Source organism: Solanum tuberosum, unplaced genomic scaffold (assembly GCF_000226075.1).
Source record: "Solanum tuberosum cultivar DM 1-3 516 R44 unplaced genomic scaffold, SolTub_3.0 scf00469, whole genome shotgun sequence".
Classification (NCBI taxonomy): Eukaryota; Viridiplantae; Streptophyta; class Magnoliopsida; order Solanales; family Solanaceae; genus Solanum; species Solanum tuberosum.
In genome coordinates this window covers 264,722-291,410 of record NW_006239395.1, presented here as the reverse complement: position 1 = coordinate 291,410, position 26,689 = coordinate 264,722, and the positions used below count along the sequence as shown (strand labels likewise).

At 32.7% G+C, this 26,689-nt stretch overlaps 3 protein-coding genes across 5 annotated transcripts; all 3 read left to right on the top strand.

Moving 5' to 3' along the window:
* The first annotated feature begins 8,410 nt into the window (after nucleotides 1-8,410).
* On the top strand, nucleotides 8,411-11,294 carry LOC102599457 (zinc finger protein 4-like). Of its 2 annotated transcripts, none has more exons than XM_015303762.1 (2): nucleotides 8,411-8,500; nucleotides 10,181-11,294. In XM_015303762.1, exon 2 carries the CDS (start codon nucleotides 10,273-10,275, stop codon nucleotides 11,023-11,025), a length of 753 nt encoding a protein of 250 aa, XP_015159248.1. In that variant the 5' UTR covers nucleotides 8,411-8,500; nucleotides 10,181-10,272; the 3' UTR covers nucleotides 11,026-11,294. The 2 variants fall into 2 exon arrangements, with proteins under 2 accessions (XP_015159248.1, XP_006364059.1); XM_006363997.2 differs by lacking the exon at nucleotides 8,411-8,500 and adding an exon at nucleotides 9,655-9,903 and having other exon boundaries at nucleotides 10,179-11,294.
* A 1,796-nt stretch (nucleotides 11,295-13,090) lies between these two features.
* Nucleotides 13,091-21,374, top strand: LOC102598799 (protein OBERON 3-like). The gene is made up of 7 exons (XM_015303756.1): nucleotides 13,091-13,161; nucleotides 13,702-14,039; nucleotides 14,422-15,003; nucleotides 16,076-17,302; nucleotides 18,448-18,815; nucleotides 19,073-19,139; nucleotides 21,290-21,374. Exons 4-6 carry the CDS (start codon nucleotides 16,081-16,083, stop codon nucleotides 19,136-19,138), a joined length of 1,656 nt encoding a protein of 551 aa, XP_015159242.1. The 5' UTR covers nucleotides 13,091-13,161; nucleotides 13,702-14,039; nucleotides 14,422-15,003; nucleotides 16,076-16,080; the 3' UTR covers nucleotide 19,139; nucleotides 21,290-21,374.
* LOC102599131 (protein OBERON 3-like) lies at nucleotides 19,989-26,492 on the top strand. Of its 2 annotated transcripts, XM_015303757.1 has the most exons (4): nucleotides 19,989-20,637; nucleotides 22,515-22,771; nucleotides 23,613-24,839; nucleotides 25,911-26,492. In XM_015303757.1, the coding sequence occupies exons 3-4, from the start codon at nucleotides 23,618-23,620 to the stop codon at nucleotides 26,282-26,284; spliced, it is 1,596 nt and encodes a 531-aa protein (XP_015159243.1). In that variant the 5' UTR covers nucleotides 19,989-20,637; nucleotides 22,515-22,771; nucleotides 23,613-23,617; the 3' UTR covers nucleotides 26,285-26,492. The 2 variants fall into 2 exon arrangements, with proteins under 2 accessions (XP_015159243.1, XP_006364058.1); XM_006363996.2 differs by lacking the exon at nucleotides 19,989-20,637 and having other exon boundaries at nucleotides 21,958-22,771.
* Nucleotides 26,493-26,689: the final 197 nt, after the last annotated feature.

The following is a 26,689-nucleotide window of genomic DNA, read 5'->3' as shown; positions in this document are numbered from 1 at the left end:
ATTTCGAAACATATTTTCTCTAGAAAAATATGTTCGTTAAAAATAATGAAAATTACATGGAATAGAGAAAACAAGTTAAACAAGTGATAAATTATAAATTTATCAATTTCGGAACAACTTCAGACATGTCAAGCCTAAACTTCAAACTATGACTAAAGTTCAACCATTTTTATTTTAACTTTAGTTATATGTGCCTGAAGTTCAATCATTTTTGTCTGAACTAACTTTGTTCTATCGGAAATTGTTTCGAATGGAATAGAAGTGCAAAAGTTTTAAAAATTGAATTAAAAGTTAAATAGCGGTATCTAAATAAAACCCGTCAAATTTTTACTCTCAATTACTAGAGACCTGTCCAGTCCACTTGAAACTTCTAATTCTAGCCCAATAGGATAGTTGGGCCTCAATCTCACCCATTTTCATTTGTTTATTTTTTGGAAAATTACACAATTCTTGAGCATAATTTTTTAGAAAAATGTATATTTTTTTTACGTTTGCTTATTCTTAGATCTATTTAGTATTACCTGATTATTTCTTTCACTTTGTTTATCTTAGTATCTTGTTAATATTAGCGTATGTTATACTGCTTCTTTTTTCATCTATCGATCCTTGAATTGAGAGTCTATTGAAAACAACATCTCTATCATCATGAAGTAGAGTAAGGTCTGTATTTTTGCTACCAGATACACTTAAATAGGGAGGGAGGCGAGCAAGATGAAGAGGGAGGCGAGTGACATGGGGAGAGAGATATCCATGTATCCTAGATGCCAAATACATGTGAATCGCACTAGATACATGTATTTGTATGTATCTAGCGTAATTTACATGTATCTAGGATATCAAATACATAGGAGAGTGGCGAGCGAGATGGGAGGGAGGCGAGCCAGATTTATCTATGTATCTCATATACATGCGAATTCATTTGAATACAATGTATTTAGAACAAATTACACCTAATTTCAACTCCATGTATCCCAAGATACACGTATTTGGACGCACCAAAATCTGCTAAGATTCGTAATATTATAAACTATAGTGCATCTAAGTAATTAATTCCTAATTAACTAGTACAATTTCTGTAAGTTTCCTTTCATTTTTTGGGAAATTACACAATTCTTGAGCATAAATGTAAAAAAATAGTATTATTTTTATGTTTGCTTATTCTTGGATCTATTTAGTATTATCCGATTGTTTCTTTCACTTTGTTTATTTTATTATCTTGTTGATGTTTTTGTTTATTATTACTATTTCTTTTTCATTTATCATTGAACCAAAAGTCTATCAAAAACAATCTCCCTATCAAAAAGTTTGTATACACATTATTTTTTTCCGACATGTATCTAAAAATATCTAAAGAATTATAAAAGGTTAAAATAGAAAAGAAATTCCTCTACGTAATGAATTCATGCACAGTTATTATTTTAATAATAATGTCAGAAACTCATTTACCAAAAATTACAAACATACTTAGTACGAAAACATTATTTAAAACCATATTAAATTGAAGGTTGGAGACTCGAGATTAAAGAATATTCTTTGTAATGAGCGATTAGTTTAATTAAATTAAAGGATTAAGAAACGTTGGATAATGATATGTATAAATAAAATAAAGTGCAAATGGGATTTGAAAATTAAATAATAGTCATGTGACCTAATTTCCAAATATAATGATATTTCATCTTTCATCTGTTTACAGAAAACTAAATATAATAATTAAAAGTTGCACTAAACTTTAGAAAATAGACTAAAAATAGCAAAATAAAAATAAAAAAAAAATAAAAAAATAAAAATAAATATATATATAGAGAGAGAGAGAGAAATCGAAATCTCATAACGCTTCAAAGTGTATCTTCAAGAAAATCTTTTGCAACAAACCATCCTCACCCCTTACCTACTACACTCCATTTGTGAAATCAAAAAAATATATCTATACGATTTTTAGTTTATGAGTTTTAAATCATGATTTATTTACTTACTAGATTTTGAAAGATTATTTCTATATTTAAATAATTTTTTAAGACAATATACATGATTTGAATCAAAAATATTCTACTGAATTTGTTATCACAACTCTGTCCCTATATTTACCCGAAACTAACAATAATAATTATGTTTCAGGCCTAAACAAATTTGGTTCAATTATATAATAATAGTTTCTTCTCATAGGTATTTTTGCCGTTCTGTTTCCTACTAGTATAATATAATATAATTATTATCGTTATTGTTTTTTCTCTGTCTGTATTTCTATTTATATTGTCATTACTTTTCTTTTTATAGTTATTTTCATCATATTCTTTTCACGCTTGGACTTCTTCAACCTATTTAAAAATTACTTTTTTTAATCAAGGGTTAACCTTTTAGAAAAATAACTTTTCTACTTGATAAAAGTGGGATAAGGTTCGTGTACATTCACTTTTTTCAAAACTCACTTATAAAATCTCACTGAATATGTTTTAATTATTATTTGATTCCGTCAAAATATTAAACAGTGGAGACCAATAATAATCAATTTTGTCAAACTCAAAAACCAAAATTGTTTTGTTATTTTTCTCAAATGGTTGCATGAGCACGTGAAAATAGAGAAAGTTCAAAGAGGAAGTGTTTTTATGTCTTTTGAGTCTTTAATTATTTCCGTACGAATTGTGATGCAGTGGTGAAACTGCTTCACCTTAATCAGATGTATCAGATTCGAGCTCTGGATATGAAGAAAATTTTGTTGAAAGCGTCACCTCCGAATGATAGATTTTGCCGTGCGCAATATGAATTTAATCGAAACTCCAATGTGGACTCCAATCCCCGCACCGAGTGTGAAATCAAAATAAAAATCTTTAATTATTAAGTACTATGCAACATATGGAGTTGTCGGCAATTATTGTTTCTAAGTTCTAACTGTAAAATAATAAACATATAGTTAGGATTTTTGTATTGTATTATTGTCACCTTTTATTCAACAACTTTTGAGGGGTAAAATAGTCATTTTATTTGTCTTTGGATGGCAAAGTGGTCATTTGGACATTTTGTACAATAAAATTTTCATTTTGTTTATGTTTTTATTTGAAGGTTGGGAAGTGAAAATTATTACTCCCCATCCCAATTTAAATACGATATATCTAAATATTATATTCATTAAAATAATATTTATAATATAATATAACGCAATACAATATAACACGTATAGTGTGTAGAGTTTGTTAACACCTATAGGAATAAAATGATAGTAGCTCTACTAGTTAACTGTATATAAATTGTACAAATTTTCAATCTTTTGGTTATTCACTTGCTACCTCTACCTTAATTATAAATTTATAGACACGTGGCTTATTATACCCTTTATTTTTCTAATTATTATTTCAATTTATTATGAATATGTAATTATTATTATTATTTATCCCTTTAGTGAATTAAGATATACCGTCCAGACATTTTTATAATATCTTCTATAATAATATTTCACTATAATAACTTTTTCTTTTTTTGGAATATATGTTATATTATATATATTTTTTCATAATTATATCTTTTATAACAATATTTTATTATAACAGTCAAATTTTTTTAATCAATTTTTTAATATTTTATTACAATAGCAAAATAAAAAGAAAAAGAAAGAAGCAAATAGAAGATGCAATTGTGGAAAGGTTTAACTAAATATGATGAGCATTATGGACAAAAGGAACAATAAAGTTTAATGAATGGAGTAGCATATTAGGACAATTAATTATTAAGTACCTTTTATAGAAATTTGAAATGTCTAGAAGGACTTGAGCAATAATATATATTTTATATATTATTATTTTGTTCTTTCCAAAATATAGTTTTATTCACTTTAGTTTGATTCCACATCTTTTAGATTTTTTTATTCAAGTAGTTTTTTAAATTAATATAATCCAAATATGACTTACTTCTACAACTTGCATTATGGAAGTGGTGGAGCCAATATTAAAGGCAATCATTATTCGAAATTTTAAAAAGAATAAAAATAAAAAAGAATTATGGCTATTAAATGATTTTAAAAAAAAATAAAATAATTAAAGTTTTAGATATCTTTTCCAAGCACAGAAGCATAAATTATGAGGGAGGAAATAATTTAGGCTAAATACTTATCCGCACAAAATATTTATATCATAATTTATTATAATTAAATAATTAAATAAGGTCAATATACATATTTAACAATTATGATTAAATATTATAAGTTTATGTATAAATATTATACATTTATTGATTTGATATAAATAGCGACAAATTTTTACAAATCTAATATCTCCCCCCACTTTAAACAATATTATAAATATTCTTACCTTTTTTTAATCTCAATTGAATATTTTAAATATCTATTTTACCCTCTAAATTATTAACCTTTGCCTCTTTTTACTTTCTTAAGATTATGACTATTTTCTCCTTCTTTTTTATTTATACTATAGACCTGCCTATAGAACAAATAAAGTTATTTATAAAGTAAAATAATTTTAAAACATATATACTATTCAAATAAAAAATTAACTGAACACAAAAAAATTAATTAGAATAATTTGTTCATATCAATAACCTTTTTAAATATATATTAGTATAGTTTAATTTTAATCATAACCAAAAGAGATAGGTGAAAAAAAACTATTATATACCTATAACATAGACGAGATTGAGACAAGGTAGAAATAGACATTGCACAAAATAGGAGAGTGAAATGTCTATTAATTATTCAAAATCAGGGAGAGATATTTGATTTTTAAAACAAAGTCGAAGAAGTAAAATAACTTTCACCTTAAATTGTGATGAAGAAGAATTTCACAATCTCATTTTCTTTTCAAATGATAGGGATGGGTACCTAGCTATATATTAGCTCAATAATTGCTAAAATTGAGCTAATATAAACTTAAAACTTTATATTATAAAAAAAATAATATAAACTTTTAAACCTAGGAATGGAGATGAGCACATTTTGTTGAATGGAAGCTGCCAAAAAATTGTTCACACAACTTTATAGAGACTGTCTGTGGTCCATGCCCTTTTGTCTAATTGCAAATTGGCTTGTTGCCATCAAATGTGGTATGTTGCTATATGGGCTATATATAAATAATGAATGTAACTTCACATATATGATTAATTGGATGTAGGGTAGGGTTGGGGTTGCAACAATATACAGAGTAAAATTTTACAAGTAGAATCTGAGGAAAATTGAGTATACACAGGCCTTATCACTGATAGAGAGATTGTTTTTGATTGACTCTCGACTCAAATGCAACAAATTCAAGTAAAAGGAGAAGAAAACAATAAAACAAGTATATAACAACTAAAATAATTAATAAAGTTTGTAATTGGATTTCTAAGTTTAGGTGTTATCATGGTTTGATGAATTTTGAGTCGTGACAATTTCAAACATGGCGAACTAAGTACTTGGTGCGACAAGCAAGTACTTAGGCACAAAATTATTTTTTTAGACATTTAGTCAAATACTTACTTTGTATGGATGATATAGTCGAAAATCATATTTAGTAAGTAAGTCTTGGCCTACCTCAAAGCTACTATTTTCGATTCACAATCTACATTATTATTAGATCTAACTAAATCAATTCTAGTTTATTATACTCTATTCAATTAGGTGTTGTTGATAAACCTTAAAGTAGGGAGGAGTCTAAATAATGTATGTAACCTCACATCTATGATTAATTGGATGTAGGGTGGGGCTGGGGTGGAATTGGGGTTGCAACAACTGCAAATCTCAACAACATACAAAGTAAAATTTTACAAGTGAAATATGAGGAAAATTGAGTGTACACAGGTTTTATCACGAATAGAGAAATTGTTTTTGAAAAAATCTTGACTCAAATACAACAAATCCAAATAAAAGAAGTAAACAGTAAAGAAAGTAAAGCAACTAAAGTTATTATTGAAATTTGTAGTTGCATTTTTAAATTTAGGTATTATCATGATTTATGAATTTTAAATCGTATCAACTTCAAACAATGTGAACTATGCACTTGTTTGTTGCGACAAATACTTAGCCACAAAATCATTTTGTATACATTTAAGTATGATATGATCAAAAATCATTTCTTAACAAGTAAGTCTTTAACATACCTCAAAGCTACTAAGCCCCAAACTCGACTTCTTATGTTTTTCAAATTATTTTTGATATACAATCTACATTATTATTGGATCTAACTAAATCAATACAGGTCCACTATACTCTATTTAATTAGGTGTTCTTGATAAACCTTAAAGTAGGGAGGAGGCTAAAAACTTTAATGTAAATTCATGTTAATATATACTAGGATTAATAAAGTGAAATCATTTCATCTAAAAAATATACTCCCTCTATTTCACAAAGAGTGACCTAGTTTGACTTGACACGAAATTTAAGAAAATAAAGAAGACTTTTGAATCTTGTGGCCTTAATTTAAAGTTATGTCAAATGTACAAAATTGCCCTTTAATCTTGTGGTCTTAAGCATGCCACGTGAAAAGTTGAAAGTAAAATGTTACCAAAAAAGGAAAGGGGCCATTCTTTTTGAAACAGACTAAAAATGAAAGAAGGTCATTCTTTTTGAAACGGAGGGATTATATAGGTAGTCCCTGCTCTCCAGTCTCTAGCCAACTCATTCCTGACACACATGTATAAAATTTTTGAAAACGATATTTAAAAGTTGAATCTATACATATTTCACTTGAAAAAAAGTTAGGTATATTAATTATAGAAATTGAAAATTTTATGAGTAAATAACTAAATAATTTAATTATTATTTTTTATTTTTTATTTTTGGAAAAAGAAAATGAAAGATAGAATTTAAATGAAAAAGTTGAACAGAATCTTATGCTCTTTTAACTTGATTGATGTAAATGGATTCTGTTTTCTTCTCTTTTTCTGTAGGGACCTTTTAAGTAACACTTAAATCAGGTTTGTTTTAGTTTGTGGAATAAAGATAATAATTGTAAAATATTTTATAAAATTATTTTATTTAATAAGTACTTATTATTTAGTCTTAATTAGAACTATTTTAAGTATAAATAAAGAAATAAGTTATTTCATATAGAAGTTAATTACTAAGAGCATAAGATTTTTTTAAACTGCAAATTAATAAGAAATATGTGTTATAAAGTATAATTTTGTCACTGAATTAACTCATTGTAAAAATCCATGATAAGAAATAGATTCTCACTAAAATAATAAAAAGTTTTCTAATTCACTTATTTTTTCACCGTTCAATCAAAATATTTAGGAAAAATTACTTAAATACACAACACTTCTTTACCTATTCTCAATATTTCCCTACTCTTTTACTAAAATACAAAAATCCCTTATTTTCCCCCATTTCAACTTAACCGGATACTTTATTAGTTTAAGTATCCGCCCATTATTAATTAAAGTATCCGCGCTGCTATATTATGCATCCGCCCGTTAATTTAAGTATCCGTGCTGCTAACAACTTAATAATTTAAGTATCCGCCCGTTATTAATTAAAGTATCCGCGCTGCTATATTAAGTATCCACACTGCTATATTATGTATCCGAAAAACACTAAAAAAAGGGATTTTTGATAATTAATGAAAGATTAGGGAAAGGAAGTAATTTCTTTCTTATACTATGTCATTTGCCTAATTTTTACATTTATAGGAATAGTCATTGAACATTTCCATTGAAAAAAATAGTGATTGAATAAAATAATTTCATCAAATATTCTAACACAAGAGATATCCTTGTCCATGAATAATGTTCACCTTTTTCTCAATATTATTTCGAAGAACTATTTGAACATAAAATTATTATAATTTTTTGATATTTAAAATATTGTCACTACATAAAAAATTATCTTTAGCAACAATTAATTAATGATAATAGCTTAATTACCGTTAAATAAGTATTTTTAGCGGCAATTAGTCCTCTTTGGATATGTCTCTAAAGCCTTTAACGACATTAGATCTAATGATACTTAACTAAGGTCAGTAAAGACTTTAGCCCTTTTTATAATATGTATATTTATTGCCGTTAAAAGTTATTTTTATTGTAATGTGTTTTCACAATTTCCACTCTAATAAAGCGCTCATAAAAGTCCAAAAATATTCATTTTCAAACAATTTTTCCTTTTCAAATTTCACAATTTTTATGTCCGAACAAATACAAACTTATTTTCCTACCAACACTATTTTCCCCACCCCACCCACCCAACCCCACAACTCTTTCCTCTGTCTTTATTGTTAAATGCCTTTTTCAGCTATGATTATGAACAACAAAAATAGTGTATAGTACTAACTAATCAGTATGTATTATATCTCATTTCTTTTCTGACTTTCTCTGACATCCCACCATTTTTTTTTCTCTCTCTCTCTCTATATCTAATGATCTTATCTCCTTCTATTTTTTTTTTCCTCTTTTCTGTTATCTCTTATAATTCTGCCTCACCATATTTAGTAAAAGCTAAAAATACACACAAAGAAGAACAACAACAAGACTTGTCATATCATTGAAAAATTCATCAATAAAATTAAAAAAGAAAAAAAAAGGTATGTTTTTTTTTCAAGATTTGATATTTCCCTTTTATTTTCTTGATTTTTTCCCCCTAGAAGTGTATATACTTGTTTTGACTTTAATATTAATTTGTTTGTAAAATTTGGATTTTTTTTTTTTTGCTTAATTTTTGTGGATATGACATATGTAGTTGTTTCTAGTTTGTATATGGTTCTTGTTTATATGATTTTAATCAATTTGGGATCTTATATATGTTATTACTAGTTCTTTAGACTTCTTCTATCGAAAACAATATCTCTAGTTCCCCAAGTAGAGGTAAGGTCTGTGTACACGTTACTCTCATACACTATTTGTGTTTGTGGGCAAATTCTGTTTTTACAAATATTCAGCGAAGGGGGAAAAATGAACTATTGTTTTTATTTTCATTAAATTCTTCATTTTTGTACTGAATTTTGAACTCTGATATAGTTAACTTGAGATGTACTTTGATAAGATCCCACTAGAATGAAAACAAAATTGATTGGATTGAAGAAGACAATTGAGCTAGTAAAGTTTCTAACCTTTTTTAAAAAAATTTAGTCAATAATAGAAGTTTTTAGATTCTTTGTAATATTGAGATTAGATTAGTTGATTTGTTGTACTTGAGCTGAGAGTCTTTCGGAAATAACTTCTCTATCTCTACGAGATAAGAGTAAGTATGTGTTCATTTTGGGATGAGGTACATTCCTCCCGGACGGGGGTTTGATCGAATTGGTGTTAGCCACCAACCTACCGTTATCCTTAAACTTTCATGCTTAAAGCAAATAGTTTACAGATTGTTATGCATCTCGTTTAATTTCTTGAGTAACACAGAACAAGTGGATGCAGTTTAGCTGGAATTTTGACCGAAATATTTTTTAGCGTCGTTGGATTGTTTTAGAAGGTTCAAGATGCATCATTGTAAGGTTCTCTCGTTGTCTTGGCAATTTTTTGAAATCTTTCTTGGAAAAGTAGAACTAATGAGATTTGCTTACTAATGAGCTCACAGTTGGTTGGAGTTCAAGAATATTTGGAGTAAAAAAACTATTTATCGGAGCGAATTTCATGCTATTAATATGTTAAGCTTACGACAAAGCATAGGTAATTAACTTGCAGGCCTTCTGTAATGTTATGTTAACATCATAACCTTAACATAAAGCAGACTGTTTTTTTTCCTTTTCTGATACGTAGGGAACTTGTCCGCTTCTATTTTATGCATTCTTGAAGATTTGAGTAGAGTGTGATAATCTAAAAACACGTCTTTAAGCTTTGTTTGAGGTCTCGTAAACTGTAGTCTAGGACATCGATAAACATTTTGTTGCTAGTTCAGACTTTAGAGGTGATGATTGAAGTAAAAGATAAGAATGAACAAGTTTTCTGGCTTTCTGAGATGGTCGTTGGAGCACCTTTCTAACCTTCTAGGTACTAGTCTGAAGAGAAATACATGTTTTGCTTGTCCGAACTCGGAACTTGATTACATTATAATTTACTTATACTCTGTCTTTGGTTTGCTTAAGTACCTCGTGAATACTCTCGTGTACTTCTTATACTCCTTTGACTTCTTCGTGTGTTTACTTTTTTATATGTTGAACTCTATTGGTAAATTCCGGTTCTGCCATGAGTTCTGCTATCCAACACATGGCAGAGGAGGTTATTTTGTCATTCAGAAAATGATTTACTTCTCTGTATACCTGTAGGTTAGTCAAGGACCGGAAGTCATCACCGCGTAGTTATTTTTCGACCTATTGTTACCTAAGTATCAAATCTGCACTGCGTTTTTTCCGGAGCAGCATGAAGCCACCAAATTTCAATCTTGAATCGGAAGACGAGTCCGAAGTCAGCAGTAGCCAAGTTGCCTCCAACACTTCTACCCAAGAAGTTTCTCCTGATCCTTACAAGGACAGCACGACCAATTCGTCCTGTCTGACAAACTCTCTCAATCTTCAGCAGGAGTCGAAACTGGTTACACTTGACTTGACTCTTGGCTTCAACAGCGGTGCTGATCCCGAGTCGAAGGGAAATCCCGAGGCTGGCAGTGAAGTAGTGCCTCATCCTCCAGCTGCACAAGTATCGAGGATATTCTCGTGCAACTTTTGTAGGCGCAAGTTTTATAGTTCACAAGCTTTGGGAGGACATCAAAATGCACATAAGAGGGAGAGGACTCTAGCAAAGAGGGCGATGCGGATGGGAATGCTATCAGAGAGGTACGCTAGCTTGGCATCGCTCCCCCTTCACGGCTCCCCATATCGATCTCTTGGCATCGAAGCTCATGCCTCCATGCATCAACATGCCTCACAACAACAAGAAAGACATATGCATGCTATTAGAGGCGGGGCAAGATTCGAACAGGGCTATTTCGGGGTGCCAGTATACATGGAGGATGATGACATGGAGATGTTTTGGCCCGGGAGCTTCCGCCAAGTTGACGGGGTTGGTAGCAACGTCGTGCTTAATTCAGGTCAGAGGTCCAACATAAATTTTGTACCAATGGCTCCACCACCTAAAACACAACCATCATTGCCAGACCTTAATTTGAAACTGTGACACTGTTGCCATTCACATTTCTATATCTATTTCGACATCCTCCTTTTCCGAAAAAAGAAAAACGCGATGTTACGTTGTGTTAAATCCACGTTGTATTGTACAGGGAGATTGATTGAATGTCTTAGATTGAATTGAGATTTCGAGTTTTATCGCTTTAGACTCTTTTTATTCCTGAAATGTGCTTAATTCATAGTAACTTTGTTTATATATAAACTTGTACAAGATCATAAGGAATTTTTTCACATTTTTGTGATACTATTGATACCTTATATCCTCTGTATATACTTACTTTCTTGTTAGTCCAATCAGGGGCGGAGCTATAGCGACAAAAGGTGGTTCATGCGACCCCGTTAATAGGAAAATTATACTGTATATATAAGGTTAGAATTATTTTTATGTATATAACATGAATGTTGATTAATGTACCCTCAAACAAATTTGACCATTCATATGCATAAAACAATTTCTTTTTTCCTCTTAGTGAAACAACAATAATGACGATGTATTTTTGCGAACAGACAACTTATTCTTAAAAATTATGTAATACATTTAATTTTAAATATGACAAATTACACAACCAATAAGCAATAATCTCAATAATCTTAAAGGTGAATGCCTTGTAAAGATTGAGTAATCTGATTAGCAACTAAGTCTTGATGATCATCAAGTTGAACTCCTTGTGGAGATTGAACAATCTGCATCTCATCATCTTGATCATTATTATTATCATTATCATTCGTATTACGTTTTCGTTTCTGATTCTTAAACATCATGACAAATATAACGCCTTTTTTCTCAACGTTGCATCGAAAATTAATTTTAGGCACGACATAATATTCTCTCATATGCCACTCACTCTTTCTCATCCTCTTCTTCTTTTCACCACAATAATAGTACCACCATGAAATTTTAACGTACCCCATAAGTCTCTTGTTAGGATCGAAAATTGGATCGATTTTTCGGTTCTTCCATAGATTGAAAAATTTGCGATGGAGTAAACAATGTGATTCCATAAATATCATCGACTTTCATAATAGTATGCTTATGAGGAAAAGGCTTATTAATTGTATCGCACCAAGTAATCCATCATATTCTTGTTTGTTGCCTTCCAATACTCATTAATTTTGTCCATTATTACAAAATTGAATTTAATTACAACAATAAGAAGAACATTAGGGATTTTTCATTGATATATATAATGGAAAATAAAAACTTTCCCATCCTTAATTGGTTACGATTAATTAGTGCAAGTCCGATTTAGTATTGGATTTAACTTATAATAAGTTTCCTTATTTAACAATGCAACTCCAACTCTGAAAGACGTGTTCGATTCAAGTTGAAACTCTACTTGATGTATTCGATTACAGTTAGAATTCTTGGAGCCATCTCGAATATTCCGCAAATTCAAATAATCAAATTCAAATAATCATAGTTCGAGAAATACATCACTAATGATATTCTAATCAGTGATAAATGTTGTGAAGGAAAAATCAAGGAAGGAGCAAATTGTACATGAACTATTTATTAATAAAATATTATTGTTTCATCATATTTTTTTGGGATTGCAATTTATTTTTTGTCACTATAAAATTTGTTGCAAACATCAATATTGGATCAACTTATATTTATAAGTTTCCTTATTTAATAATTTATATTATATACCATATATATATATATTAGAAACCAAAAAGATATCACATATAAAGTTCAATTAAGAAATATAATTGAATTTTTTCTATCTTAAATATAATGCACACTTCTATCCCTATGTTTTATGACAATGCCACAAAATCAAGTATATAAAAGAATAAAGTAGTAGTGGAAATTAATTAGAAGAAAAAAAACTATAGAACCAATTATAAAATGGATTAATAAAAACATGCAATTTATCTATTTGGATTTTAAAAAATTTTAAAATCTTATATTTGAGTATTAGAAAACTGTTGTTTTGCATTTCTAATACGAGTTTTCTTTCAATTTTACTGGTTATATTTATACAGATAGAAATTGAAAAATATATAAAAAAAAAGGATTTTTTTTTAATTATCTATTATTCAAAGTTGAGGGATATATACCGAAATTTATGCAGAGTTTTTTATCGGATGGACAAATTTCTGAAGCTGTTCCTTCCAATCTGTAAGTTTTTTAATCTCTCTGCAAATTTTAATTTTTCTAGTTCCATAAATATAATGATTAATGAGAAGGAAAATTGAAGTGAAAACAGTGAATCTGAGGAAAAAAAATGTATAGAATATAGAGAATCAAGAAAAGGGTATTCATTTTCTTGAGAAATCAGTATCAGAAATGGAAAAGATTGAAACTTTAGGCAGTCAAGAGCTAATTCTAAGCTATCTTTGTTAAAATTCCAAGTTGGGTTTTGAAGAAAAGTACAAATTTGTTGAAAAATTGAATAGTTGTAAAATAGAGGTTGAACATGAAGTAGAAAACAGATATAAGAAGATAAAAATTGAAACTTGCCTTCTCTTTAGCAATGCCTGATGTTCCTCTCCTTAGCCGGTTTGAACCGGGTTCGAGAAGGTGACCTTCCAGCCAATTTATGGCCTAGGAGGAGCATACAGTTACTAGAACTATCAAAGAACAATACAAGGGGCTACTAGTTCCAATGATTTTATGGTAGTTCCTTTGTCATGCTTGTTTTCTCATCCGTTTTTGCAGAGAATTATGGAGAAGGAAGTAATCGATCCGTTTAGCTGGTTAAGTCCAATTGGTGATGGTGCATTGTCAAAACCATCTTGGTGGAACTTTTAGTCTTGGCAGTCGAATGGTTAACATGTAGGAATAGTATTCAAAGGTGAAGAGGCTTGGGATATTTGAAATGTTTGGAGAGGGATGGAGGAAGAGCACATGAGCTTTCTAGGCAATGGAAAATGGCTCAGATTGTGCAACATCTTGCTGAAGAAACAGTTGAATCAACAAAAAGAATACAACACCTGAAAGGAAATATGAGTTCGTTAGCCTTCAGAAAAATGTCAAATCTTGTTTCCTATTAAGGGGTAATTTGTGTAATACTCCCTCCGACTCAAATTATCTGTCTTGTTTCTCTTTTACATGCCCCTTAAGAAAACATGTTTTTTTTTTGACTATTTTACCCTCATTTATGTCTTATGATATGATCTCTCTTCATTAAATATTTATTCGGGTGTTCATAGTCTTCAAGAAACCTATAGTCTATGGGTGTAAATTGTTCATGGTGTTTGTACATTTTAGAATGATTTATATCCTAGTTGCACTTTGCATATTCTATTTTCCTACTTAAAAGCCTGTTGAATGTTTTTCATTCTCAAGAATTGCATTTCTTACAGCTTCCACTTCTTGTTTTTCATTTACACAAGTATATCGATTATCTTACTAATTTTGATTTTCTGTAATTAACAGGCAGCAATGGCTTGTCGGACTTTCCTCCTTTTAATTTTCCTGCAACAGACTTCAATAATCTGGCTCGTAGTCTTAGGAAACATGCAGTTACTATATCCTGCATCTACCTCCCTTATTCCCAAATTTTCCTTCTATGACGTGAGCTCTTCAAGCGGACGAAAAGATATGAGGCCTGCTGATCATTGTCCACATAATGTTAATTCTTCTTTCACACCGACCAAAACGATTGAAGATGAATGGTCCGTGAAACGATTGAAGAAAGATGATGTAGATATCTTGGAAAGTATTGTACAGATCAAAGAAGCCGAGGCACGAATGATTCAGAGTCTTGCAAATGATGCACTAGGAGAGGTAGGGAGTTTGAGGCGTCTGACTAGGCCGAAGAGCGAGATACTGGAAGAAGAGTATTCCGAATGACCCTCCAAACTGAGCTTGCTGGAAACTGAGAAAAGGAGTTGAAATTTTTTGGAAGAGCTCTAGACTTTGGAGAATTTGCATTGCGATTACAACGAGATGAAAATGCAATTGCATATGGAGATTTCAGGCTTGTTAAGTAGAAAGGAAGCAGCCAAACAGCCATTGGTATAACCTTCTTTGACTATTTCTCAAGTAACTGTGCATTTCTCTGTCCGAGCCTTGTTGGATACAACCATGGATAGTCTTTGGCTGAATCTTATCTTTGGCACAGTTGGAGTCTTGATGTTCAGCCATAGATAGCCTTTGGCCAAAGAGACAGATCCAAAATTTGAGGTTTATGAGTTTATTGTATATACATATTTAGTGAACTTTTTCAAAAAATATATAGGGTTTGGATGGAAGTTATTGGGTTTTTTCAAATCCGTACTTCCCGAGCTAGCTCTGACCTTGACTCGGATGGAGTTTAAGAAAGAAAGAAATACTTTTGAAATTTGTGCTCTAAAACAAACCATAGTTTTTTGCGTGACTTTCTGATACTTTTGAAATTTGTGCTCTAAAACAAACCACAGTAAAATGGATGTCAATAGCCTCTTAGATTATCCGAGGTGAAAAATGATACATGTTTAGAGGTCTAGAGCTTAGAAGAAATTGTGGATACCATTGGAGAAAATAATATTGATGATGAAGTTGAAGACGATAAAATATATTTGGAACTAGTTACGCATAAGGAAGCACTTATCGCGTCTAGAACTCTTAACAAAATCTTCTAGAGGTTATTGAATCGAATTTCTTTGATAAACTTTTTTCCAATTTCTCATTGAGCTGTGGCATATATTGTTGTTCTGATTGCTGATCTATGTGATTTTATTTTAAACCCATTGATAGCTTAATGATAAGCCGAGCTGGTGCTCTTTTTGAAATTATTTGATTTACTATTAATGATTTCTTAGAGTATTTTGCAGGAGATTTTGAGTAAAATAGAGAAAATATGAATAATAATCACAATCAGATTACATCTAACAAACTACTTTGAAATTATCCTTAGACATAACAAACCATTTTTGTCATTTTGCTAGTGTCTATCTGTAAAGACAGATAGGATTTTACTTTTATGCTTTAGTATAAAAAAGGTGTGAAAATATTTTTACCCAGAGAGAAAATTCAGAGGACAAATTTCTGAAGTTCTTCCTTCCAATCTGTCAGTTTTTTAACCTCTCTGCAATTTTTATTCTTCTAGATATAATGGTTAGTGGTCAGTCAAATGCTTTGAGAGGAAGAGGTTCGGGATATTTGAAACGTTATGGAGGAAATGCACATAAGCTTACTAGGCAAGAGAATTGCGGAAAAGGAACTATTCGATCAGTTCATAGCAGGTTTAGGCCAATTGGTGACGGTGGTGTTGCATTGTCAAACCATGTTGGTGGAACATGGTTTGACAATCGAGTGGTCGATAAGGAAACATGTAGTGATCGTATTCATAGGACTACAAGCTCGAATAACAATTCAATTTTCCTATCCAACTTGTCTGCGAGACCTAGAGTTGTTGATGGTCTGTCAAGGGATTCGAGGAAAAGAGGCTCGGGATATTTGAAACGTTTGGAGAAAAGAGATGAAGGAGGAGCATATAAGTTTTCTAGGCAACAGAAAATACTTAGAAGAATAGTGTCAGAGCCTATTCCTCTTATGGCTCAGATTATGCAACAACTTGATGACGAAACAGTTGACACAACAAAAGAATACTTGAGGAACCTAATAACAATGCCGGAAGGGATATATGAGTTTGTTAGCCTTCAGAACAGGCTTGATGAGAGATCTGATCTTACCAATCAGACTCTCTTGAACTGCCATAAGATCCAACTAGAATTTTTGGTTTCAATAAGAACAGGTCTTGGAAGCTTCTTATTGGAAAACACCCACCTTCTAACATCAGAATTGGTTGAAATTTTCTTACTTGAAAGGTGTCGAAACATTAATTGCAGGAGGATTTTGCCTATTGAGGATCGCGGTTGCAAGATTTGTTCAACGAAGAAGGGATTCTGCAGCGAATGCATGTGTCTTGTGTGTCTGAAATTCGACTGTGCCAATAATACTTGCAGTTGGGTAGGGTGTGATGCATGCTTGCATTGGTGTCATGCTGTTTGTGGTATTCGTCGAAATCTTATAAAGCCAGGTCCAAGTCTCAAAGGACCCTCTGGGACAACCGAGATGCAATTTTACTGTCTGGGATGTGGTCATGCCTCGGAAATGTTTGGCTTCATTAAGGATGTGTTCATATCTTGTGCGAATGAATGGGGTGAGGAGACCCTGATAAAAGAGCTTGATTATGTTCGGAAAATCTTCCAAGGGAGTGAAGATTTTAAAGGCAAGGAGTTACATGTTAAGGCAGATGTCTTGCATACAAAGCTAGCTACAAAGATGATTTCCCCTTCAGACGCCTGCAATTTTATATTTCAGTTTTTCAGCGGTAAGTATACAAACCAATTCATTTTATCTTATTTGCATAAGAACAAGTCTTTATTTTACAATGTTCTGGTTTTCCTTATGTTATACTCATTCCTATTTTTTATTTTTGGTGCACAAACCATGAAAGGGAATATTAAGTTAGAAATAGTTGCTACCTAAATCGTTATATTAATTCCGTTTGAAATGGTTGTGTTGGTATATATACAATTAACCATGCGTTTAGATAACCACAATTGACAGTAGGGGCAGTGAGATGTCATTCTCTGACTTCTGTCTTGCATTTGTCAACTTGAATATTACTGAATCCCCTTGTAGCTCGCTTACAGTTACTAGAAATCTATAGTCTATGGGTGATAATAGATGGACCTTTACTAGCCTAACCCTAGAAGCTAGCTCATGAGGTTAGAATTATTTGATATCATATAAGAAGACCAATTCCACATTACACAATCGATCTGGGCACATATCTTCCCCCAACTTGCCAACTGGAGTGTGGACAACATAATTGGGGACCCAACACCGGGTAAACCTAGAGTTTGGGATGTGCTTGACTCTAATGCCATAATAAGGAAATATGGATCTTGAGAAAAACTCAACCCTGAAAGCTAGCGGATAAGTTGAGCATTGTGTAAGACCATACAAGGAAACCAATTCCACATCCCACAATCGGTATGGGACACTTAGCAATGGGCAAGTTTATTAAATTGTTCATGGTTTTTTACTTCAAGAATGATTTATTTCCTAGTAGCAATTTGTGATAAATGTTCTATTTTCCTACTTATAGGCCTGAATTTTTTCTATTTTCAAGTATTGCGCTTCTTTAACCTCTATGAATTTAAAAGAATTAGAGATTCTCAACGGAAACACTTTTCCCAGTCTCCCTTAGTTCCTTAGCGTCCACTACATGTTTCATTGACACAAAACGTGTCATTTCTTAACTAATTATATTTTTCTTTAATTAACAGGCAATAACGAATTGCCAAACTTAAGTAATCGCTATTCTTGGAAAGCTTGTAGTTACTGATTTTCCTGCCTCTACTTTTCTTATTCCCAATTCCTCATTCTATGACATGAACTTTTCAAGCAGACAAAAAGATATGAGGCCTTTTGATCCTTTTATAAATGATTTTAACGCTTCTTTCACAGCTATCAAAACGATTGAAGATGAACGGTCAGTGAAACGATCGAAGAAAGATGAGGTCGATGGCTTGGGAAGCATTGTACGCATCAAAGAATTAGAGGCACAACTGTTTCAGAGTCGTGCAGCTGATGCACGAGGAGAGGCAGTGAGTTTAAGGCGGTTGGCTCGGCTGGAGAGTAAGAAACTGAACGAAATGTATTATGAAAAACTCTCCAAATTGCGCTTGCAGGAAACGGAGGAAAGGAGGAGGAAAAAATTGGAAGAGCTTAAAACCTTGGAGAATTCTCATTCCTGTTATTGTGAGATGAAGATGAAATTGGATACGGAGGTTGCATGCTTATTAAACAAAATGGAAGCCGTCAAACGGCTATTGGTATAGCATAATCTCTTGTCAGTTTCTCTAGTAATTGTGATAGCTACTTAGTTTCCTTGTTGCAAATATTTAATAGTAAATGGTTGGTGAACTATTATAAGTCTTTGAAATACCTTTAAGTTACAATGTTTGGTTCATTTGTTTTTTCCATATAAAACTTAGCATTATTCAATACAATGTTTGGTTTTAGTTTTCTTTTCCGCATGACTAATACATGTATAAGGTATGCTGGAATCTATTTATTATTTTATATGCAGGATAGTGTATGGAATAAGAATGCGAGGATTAATAATAAATCGGGCGTAATTACTAATCTTGTATAAGGTACGATGAAATCTATATATTATTTTATGTAGGATAGTATATTGAATAAGAATATGAGGATTAGTAATAACCTGTGCTTTACTAATCCTCGCATAACTTGCTTCTAAACCAAGTGATCCTTCAAATAGTTGACTATTTCCTTTTTAGCTCAGTGGTTTATTGTTATGAAATTTGTGTTGATGTTCACTTTGGGATTTGGAAAACCATATGCTATATTACCTTTGGCACAGTTGGAGTCTTGATGTTCAGAAGTATTGAACTTACTATCTAACACTGCCACATTTTGTAGGAGTTTTTAGAGTTACATGTATGTTTTCCCAAAATATTACTTATTCCGTCCCAATTTATGTAATGCACTTTAACTGAGATCGGAGACGGATTCAAAATTTGATAGGTTCTGGAGTATATTATATATACATATTTAGTGATTTTTTCAACAAATATATTAGGATTGGACCGAAGTTATTAAGTTTTGTCGAGCCTGTATTTCCCATGCTAGCTCCGACCTTGACTCAGACGAAGTTTAAGAAAGAAAAAATACTTTTGAAATTTGTGGTCTAAAACAAACCATAAATATTTGTATGACTATAAATTATCTCATTAAGGATAAAATAAAAAGTTTAAAAGTTAGATTTCTAAACGTAGAAAAATTTCCTTCTTTTGGTATAGACTAAAAAAGAAAATATATCACATAAAGAAGCTTAGAGAAACTTAGATTCTGATTCTGATCAAAATATCTGTGCATTAGATGCATATATATATTAGTGATTACATTTCTGATTCTGATTCTGAACAACTTATCCCCGCATTCTTATTCAATACACTATCCCACATAAAATAATATATAGTTTCTAGCAAGGAAGTGATTAGGCTATACCAGTAGTTGTTTAGCTGCTTCCATTCTGTTTAATAAGCCTGCTATCTCCATATCTGTTCTCATTTACATATAATTATAATCGAAATGAGCATTCTCAAAAGGTCTTAATTGCTCCTCCTTTCCTCTGGTTCTTGCAAGCACAATTTGGAGAGTTTTTCATAATACGCTTTGTTCAGTTTCTTACTCTCCCGCCAAGCCAACCACTTTAAACTCACTGCCTCTCCTCGTGCATCATCTGCACAACTCTGAAACATTCGTGTCTCTGCTTCTTTGATGTGTACAATGCTTCCAAAGCTATTGGCCTCATCTTTCTTCGATCGTTTCACTGACCATTGATCTTCAACGTTTTCATAGTTGTGAAAGAAGTGTTAATATTATTTGGACAAGGATCAACAGGTCTCATATCTTTTTGTTCGCTTGAAGAGCTTGTGTCATAGAATTTGGATTTGGGAATAAGGGAGGTCGATGCAGTAAGATCAGTAACTGCATGTTTTCCAAGACTAGTTGGATTACTAAAGTCTGACAGTCCGTCGCTGCCAGTTAATTAAAGAAAATATAAATTAGTAAAGAAATGACATGTTTTGTGTCAATGAAACATGAAGTGGACGCTGAAGAACTAAGGTGGGAAAAGTGTTTCCGCTGATACTCTCTAATTCTTCTTAATTCATAGAGGTTAAAGAAGAGCAATAATTGAAAATTGAAAAAATTCAATACGCTTATAAGTAGGAAAATAGAACATTAAACACAAATTGCAACTGGGAAATAATTCCTTCTGTAAGTACAATACCATGTACAATTGAATAAATTTGCCCATTGCTAAGTGTCCCACACCGGTTGAGGGATGTATAATTGGTTTACTTAAAGGGTCTTGCACCATCAGCTAGCTTTTGGGGTTAAGTTTTTCCCAGGATCCATTTTTTTTACAAAATTGTCAAATCTTGTTTCCTATTATGGGGTAATTTTTATAATACTTCCTCCATCTCAAAATTATCTGTGGTATGTCTCTTTTACCTTCCCTTTAAGAAATCATTAATTAAAAGGTTTTTATTTTTACTATTTTATTCTCATCTATGTCTTAAGATATAATTTCTCTTCGTTAAATAATTATTCGGGTGTTTATAGTCTTCAAGAAGCCTATAGTCTATGGGCAAGTTAATTAAATTGTTCATGGTGTTTGTATTTGTTAGAATGATTTATATCCTAGTTGTATTTTGCATATATGTTCTATTTTCCTACTTATAAGCATGCTGAATGTTTTTCATTCTTCTTGTAGTCATACTTCTATAAACTCTTGAACGAAGAGAGGGACATAGACATTGTGCTGGGGATTTGGAGCACTCAGAGAAGCATCACAATTGTTGGTATTGTAGGTGTATAAATGTTGAGGAGGGTGCTTTTCGTAGGATGCGTATGGCTAGAACGATCGGGCCGACGAGATCCCAGTGGAATTTTGGAAGAGCACAGGCTGGGTAGGTATGGTGCGGCTGTCTAAGTTGTTTTCAAGACGGCGAGGGTGCCCGATGCATGGAGTACAATGATTCCGTTGTTCAAGAACAAGGGTGACTTTTAGAATTTTTACAACTATAGGGGTAACAAGCTGTTAAACCACACTATGAATGCGTGGTAGAGAGTGGTGGAGATGAGGGTGAGGAGGGATGTGGCTATTTTCGAGAACCAGATCGGATTCATGCCGGGGCACGCTACTACATAAATCATTTGTCTCGTAAGGAGGGAGGAAGTAGGACTTTCATATGCTTAGAAGCTAGCTCAAGATATATTCTTTTGGAAATTGGTTTTGTGCTTCAAGGAGAGATCAATAACTGAGATAATCTGTCAGGAAAGAGTTGTAGTGACAAATTACACAGTTATACTTGCATATATTAGAAAGGTCACATTCTTGAGATGTCTACAGGAGGAATCAACTTGCTATAGGTAAAAAAAGGTTTATCTGTACGATTAGAGTCAGTTACCTCATATTTTTCTTCTTATTAGCAGAGTAGGTGAGGCTTCTGGTCTTGATATCCTTGAGTTTATATATATTCCAGTAACTAACCTCAGAGGTTCTTGGTGAGTTTAAAAATGACGTCGGTGGTCGGTCCTTCTGATGCACTATGTTATTCCTGAGTACCACTTTCTTATGTGAACATTAGTATAATGCTAGACTCGTGTAGATCTACTGATTTGGCACGGCGAAATTTTCTTGGTTATACAATTGTACACTCATGACTCAACTGAGCATAATTTTGGCTTCTGCACACACACATATAAAAAAATGCTACTTTTTTTACGAATGCCTCATGCTACAACCCCTCTCTTGGAGCTGCCAATATAAGTTGACTACCAATTACGTATCTTAAGACGTCTTATTAAGAGAATACAACAGTACACTTGCATAAACTTCAGACTTCTATTTTTCCCATGCATCATCTAGTCATCATTATGTGCTCAAGAACTGCTTTTAGCTGTCTTTTGATGTTGATCTGTGTTCATGTCATCAGCACATGAAAAATGCTTACCTGTGCTCCGATATGGTGGTGGTAACCTTGACAAATGGTGAGTCGAAACGTGTTGAAGCTATCTGATCAAGAGACACATTAAGAGAAGCAATGGAAGTGTTAAGAAACATGTTTGGGCCTGACATTCTCAATACCACTGACATATTAGTCCCACGTTGGTGGAATAATCGGTTTCAGCATGGTAGCTATACAGTAATTACCTCATATATGCAAATCATCAACTTGTCCATGATATTAAGGTTAGCAATCTTCTTCTTTTCTCGTTTGACAATAGTAATTTTACAGTGTCCAATCTAAACAAATTTACATAATTTTGAATTATTGACACGAGACTGTATTGACAATCTTGATTAAGTTGTGCAATTGTGTCATTTGCGAGTCCTTTATGTCAAGATTACATAGAACAGGATCGTCTTCACCAGTATAGTGACCATTGTTCAGAGACTACAACTAGTATATGTGAGACTAGAAAATGCCAATGAATCGATGTGAAATCGATAGAATGAGACTTCTCATTGAGCTGTAGGCTTTAAGAAGTCCCACATCGGGGAATGGATGGGAAATTGATCTCCTTATATGGACTTGGACAAACCTCCCGTCATGAGATAGCTTTTGGGGTTGAGTTAGACCCAAATGCCATATCTTTACGGTAGTAGCACATATTGTTGTGTTGATTGCTGATATACACGATTTTATTTAAAACCCAATGATAATTTAAGTTCTGGACTTCAACGCGCTAAACATGTTACTGATTTCTTAGAGTATTTTGCATGAGATAATTGAGGGAAAATAGAGGGAAAGAATGAACAAAAAAATAGATACTCAAAATAAAAAATCTCTGGAGAAAATAATCACTATCAGATTCCATCTAACAAACTACTTTGAAATTATCCTCAGACATAACAAACCATTTTTGTCATTTTGCTAGTGTCTATCTGTAAAGACAGATAGGATTTTGCTTTAGTATAAAAAAGGTGTGAAAATATTTTTACCCAGAGAGAAATTCAGAGGACAAATTTCTGAAGTTCTTCCTTCCAATCTGTCAGTTTTTTAACCTCTCTGCAATTTTTATTCTTCTAGATATAATGGTTAGTGGTCAGTCAGATGCTTTGAGAGGAAGAGGTTCGGGATATTTGAAACGTTATGGAGGAAATGCACATAAGCTTGCTAGGCAAGAGAATTGCGGAAAAGGAACTATTCGATCAGTTCATAGCAGGTTTAGGCCAATTGGTGACGGTGGTGTTGCATTGTCAAACCATGTTGGTGGAACATGGTTTGACAGTCGAGTGGTCAATAAGGAAACATGTAGTGATCGTATTCATAGGACTACAAGCTCGGATAACAATTCAATTTTCCTATCCGACTTGTCTGCAAGGCCTAGAGTTGTTGACGGTCAGTCAAGGGATTCGAGGAAAAGAGGCTCGGGATATTTGAAACTTTTGGAGAAAAGGGATGGAGGAAAAGCATACGAGGTTTCTAGGCAACAGAAATTACTTAGAAGAATAGTGTCAGAGCCTATTCCTCTTATGGCTCAGATTGTGCAACAGCTTGATGACGAAACAGTTGAATCAACAAAAGAATACTTGAGTAACCTAATAACAATGCCGGAAAGGATATATGAGTTCATTAGTCTTCAAAACAGACTCGATGAGAGATCTGATCTTACCAATCGGACTCTCTTGAACTGCCATAAGATCCAACTAGAATTTTTGGTTTCAATAAGAACAGGTCTTGGAAGCTTCTTATCGAAAAACACCCGCCTTCTAACATCAGAATTGGTTGAAATTTTCTTACTTGAAAGGTGTCGAAACATTAATTGCAGGAGGCTTTTGCCTATTGAGGATCGCGGTTGCAAGATTTGTTCAACGAAGAAGGGATTCTGCAGCGAATGCATGTGTCTTGTGTGTCTGAAATTCGACTGTGCCAATAATACTTGCAGTTGGGTAGGGTGTGATGCATGCTTGCATTGGTGTCATGCTGTTTGTGGTATTCGTCAAAATCTTATAAAGCCAGGTCCAAGTCTCAAAGGACCCTCCGGGACAACCGAGATGCAATTTTACTGTCTGGGATGTGGTCATGCCTCGGAAATGTTTGGCTTCATTAAGGACGTGTTCATGTCTTCTGCAAATGAATGGGGTGAGGAGACCCTGATGAAAGAGCTTGATTATGTTCGGAAAATCTTCCAAGGGAGTGAAGATTTTAAAGGCAAGGAGTTGCATGTTAAGGCAGATGTCTTGCATACAAAGCTAGCTATGAAGATGATTTCCCCTTCAGACGCCTGCGATTTTATATTTCAGTTATTCAGCAGTAAGTATACAAACCAATTCATTTTATCTTTATTAGCATAAGAACAAGTTTCTATTTTTCAATTTCTGGTTTTCCTTATGTTATACTCATTCTTATTTCTGATTTTTGGTGCCCAAACCACGAAAGGGAATATGAAGTTAGAAATAGTAGCTACCTTAATCGTAATATTACTTCCATTTGAAATGGTTATGTTGGTATATATACAATTAGCCATGTGTTTAGATAACCACAATTAGCTCGCCTACAATTTCTAGAAATCTACAATCTATGGATGATAATAAATGGACCTTCGCTTGCCTAACCCTAGAAGCTAGCTCATGAGGTGAGAATTATCTGATATCATATAAGCAGATCAATTCCACATTACACAATCAATGTGGGACACATATCTTTCCCCCAATCTGCCAACTGGAACGTGGACAACATAATTGGGGACCTAACACTGGGTAAACCAAGAGTTTAGATGAGCTTGACTCTAATGCCATGATAAGGAAATATGGATCTTGGACTAAACTCAACCCTGAAAGCTAGCGGATGAGTTGAGCATTGTGTAAGACCATACAAAAAAACCAATTCCACATCCCACAACCGGTATGGGACACTTAGCAATGGGCAAGTTTATTAAATTGTTCATGGTTTTGTACTTCAAGAATGATTTATTTCCTAGTTGCAATTTGTTATGAATGTTCTATTTTCCTACTTGTATGCCTATGAATTTTTTCTATTTTCAAGTATTGCTCTTCTTTAACCTCATGAATTTAGAAGAATTAGAGATTATCAACGAAAACACTTTTCCCAGTTTTCCTTAGTTCCTTAGCGTCCAGTACATGTTTCATTGACACAAAACATGCCATTTCTTTTCCAAGTTATATTTTCTTTAATTAACAAGCAACAACGGATTGCCAGACTTTGGTAATGTAACTATTGTTGGAAAGCATGTAGTTGTTGATCTTTCTATCTCTACCTCCCTTATTCCCAAGTCCTCATTCTATGACATGAGCTTTTCAAGCGGACAAAAAGATATGAGGCATGTTGATCCTTGTCCAAATGATTTTAACACTTCTTTCACAGCTATCAAAACAATTGAAGATGAATGGCCAGTGAAACGATCAAAGAAAGATGAGGTTGATAGCTTGGGAAGCATTGTACGCATCAAAGAAGCAGAGGCACAAATGTTTCAGAGTCATGCAGCTGATGCACGAGGAGAGGCAGTGAGTTTAAGGCAGTTGGCTCGGCTGGAGAGTATGAAACTGAACGAAGTGTATTATGAAAAACTCTCCAAATTGTGTTTGCAAGAAACGGAGGAAAGGAGAAGGAAAAAAATGGAAGATCTTAAGACCTTGGAGAACGCTCATTCCGATTATTGTGAGATGAAGATGAGATTGGATAGAGAAGTTGCAGGCTTATTAAACAGAATGGAAGCCGCCAAACAGCTATTGGTATAGCATAATCTCTTCCTTGCCAGTTTCTCCAGTAATTGTGACAGTTACTTAGTTTCCTTGTTGCAAGTTTTCTAATAGTAAATGGTTGGTGAAATATTATAAGTCTTTGGAATACCTTTAAGTTATAATGTTTGGTTCATTTGTTTTTTTCCATATGAAACTAAACATTATTCAATACAATATTTGGTTTTAGTTTCCTTTTCTGCATAAATACCTGTATAAGGTATGCTGGAATCTATATATTATTTTATTTGCGGGATAGTATATGAAATAAGAGTGTGAGGATTAGTAATAACCCGTGCGTTATTACTAACCTTGTATAAGATATGCTGGAATCTATATATTATTTTAGGTGGGATAGTGTATTGAATAAGAAGGTGCCCTTACTACTTACTAGTAGTTAGAGTG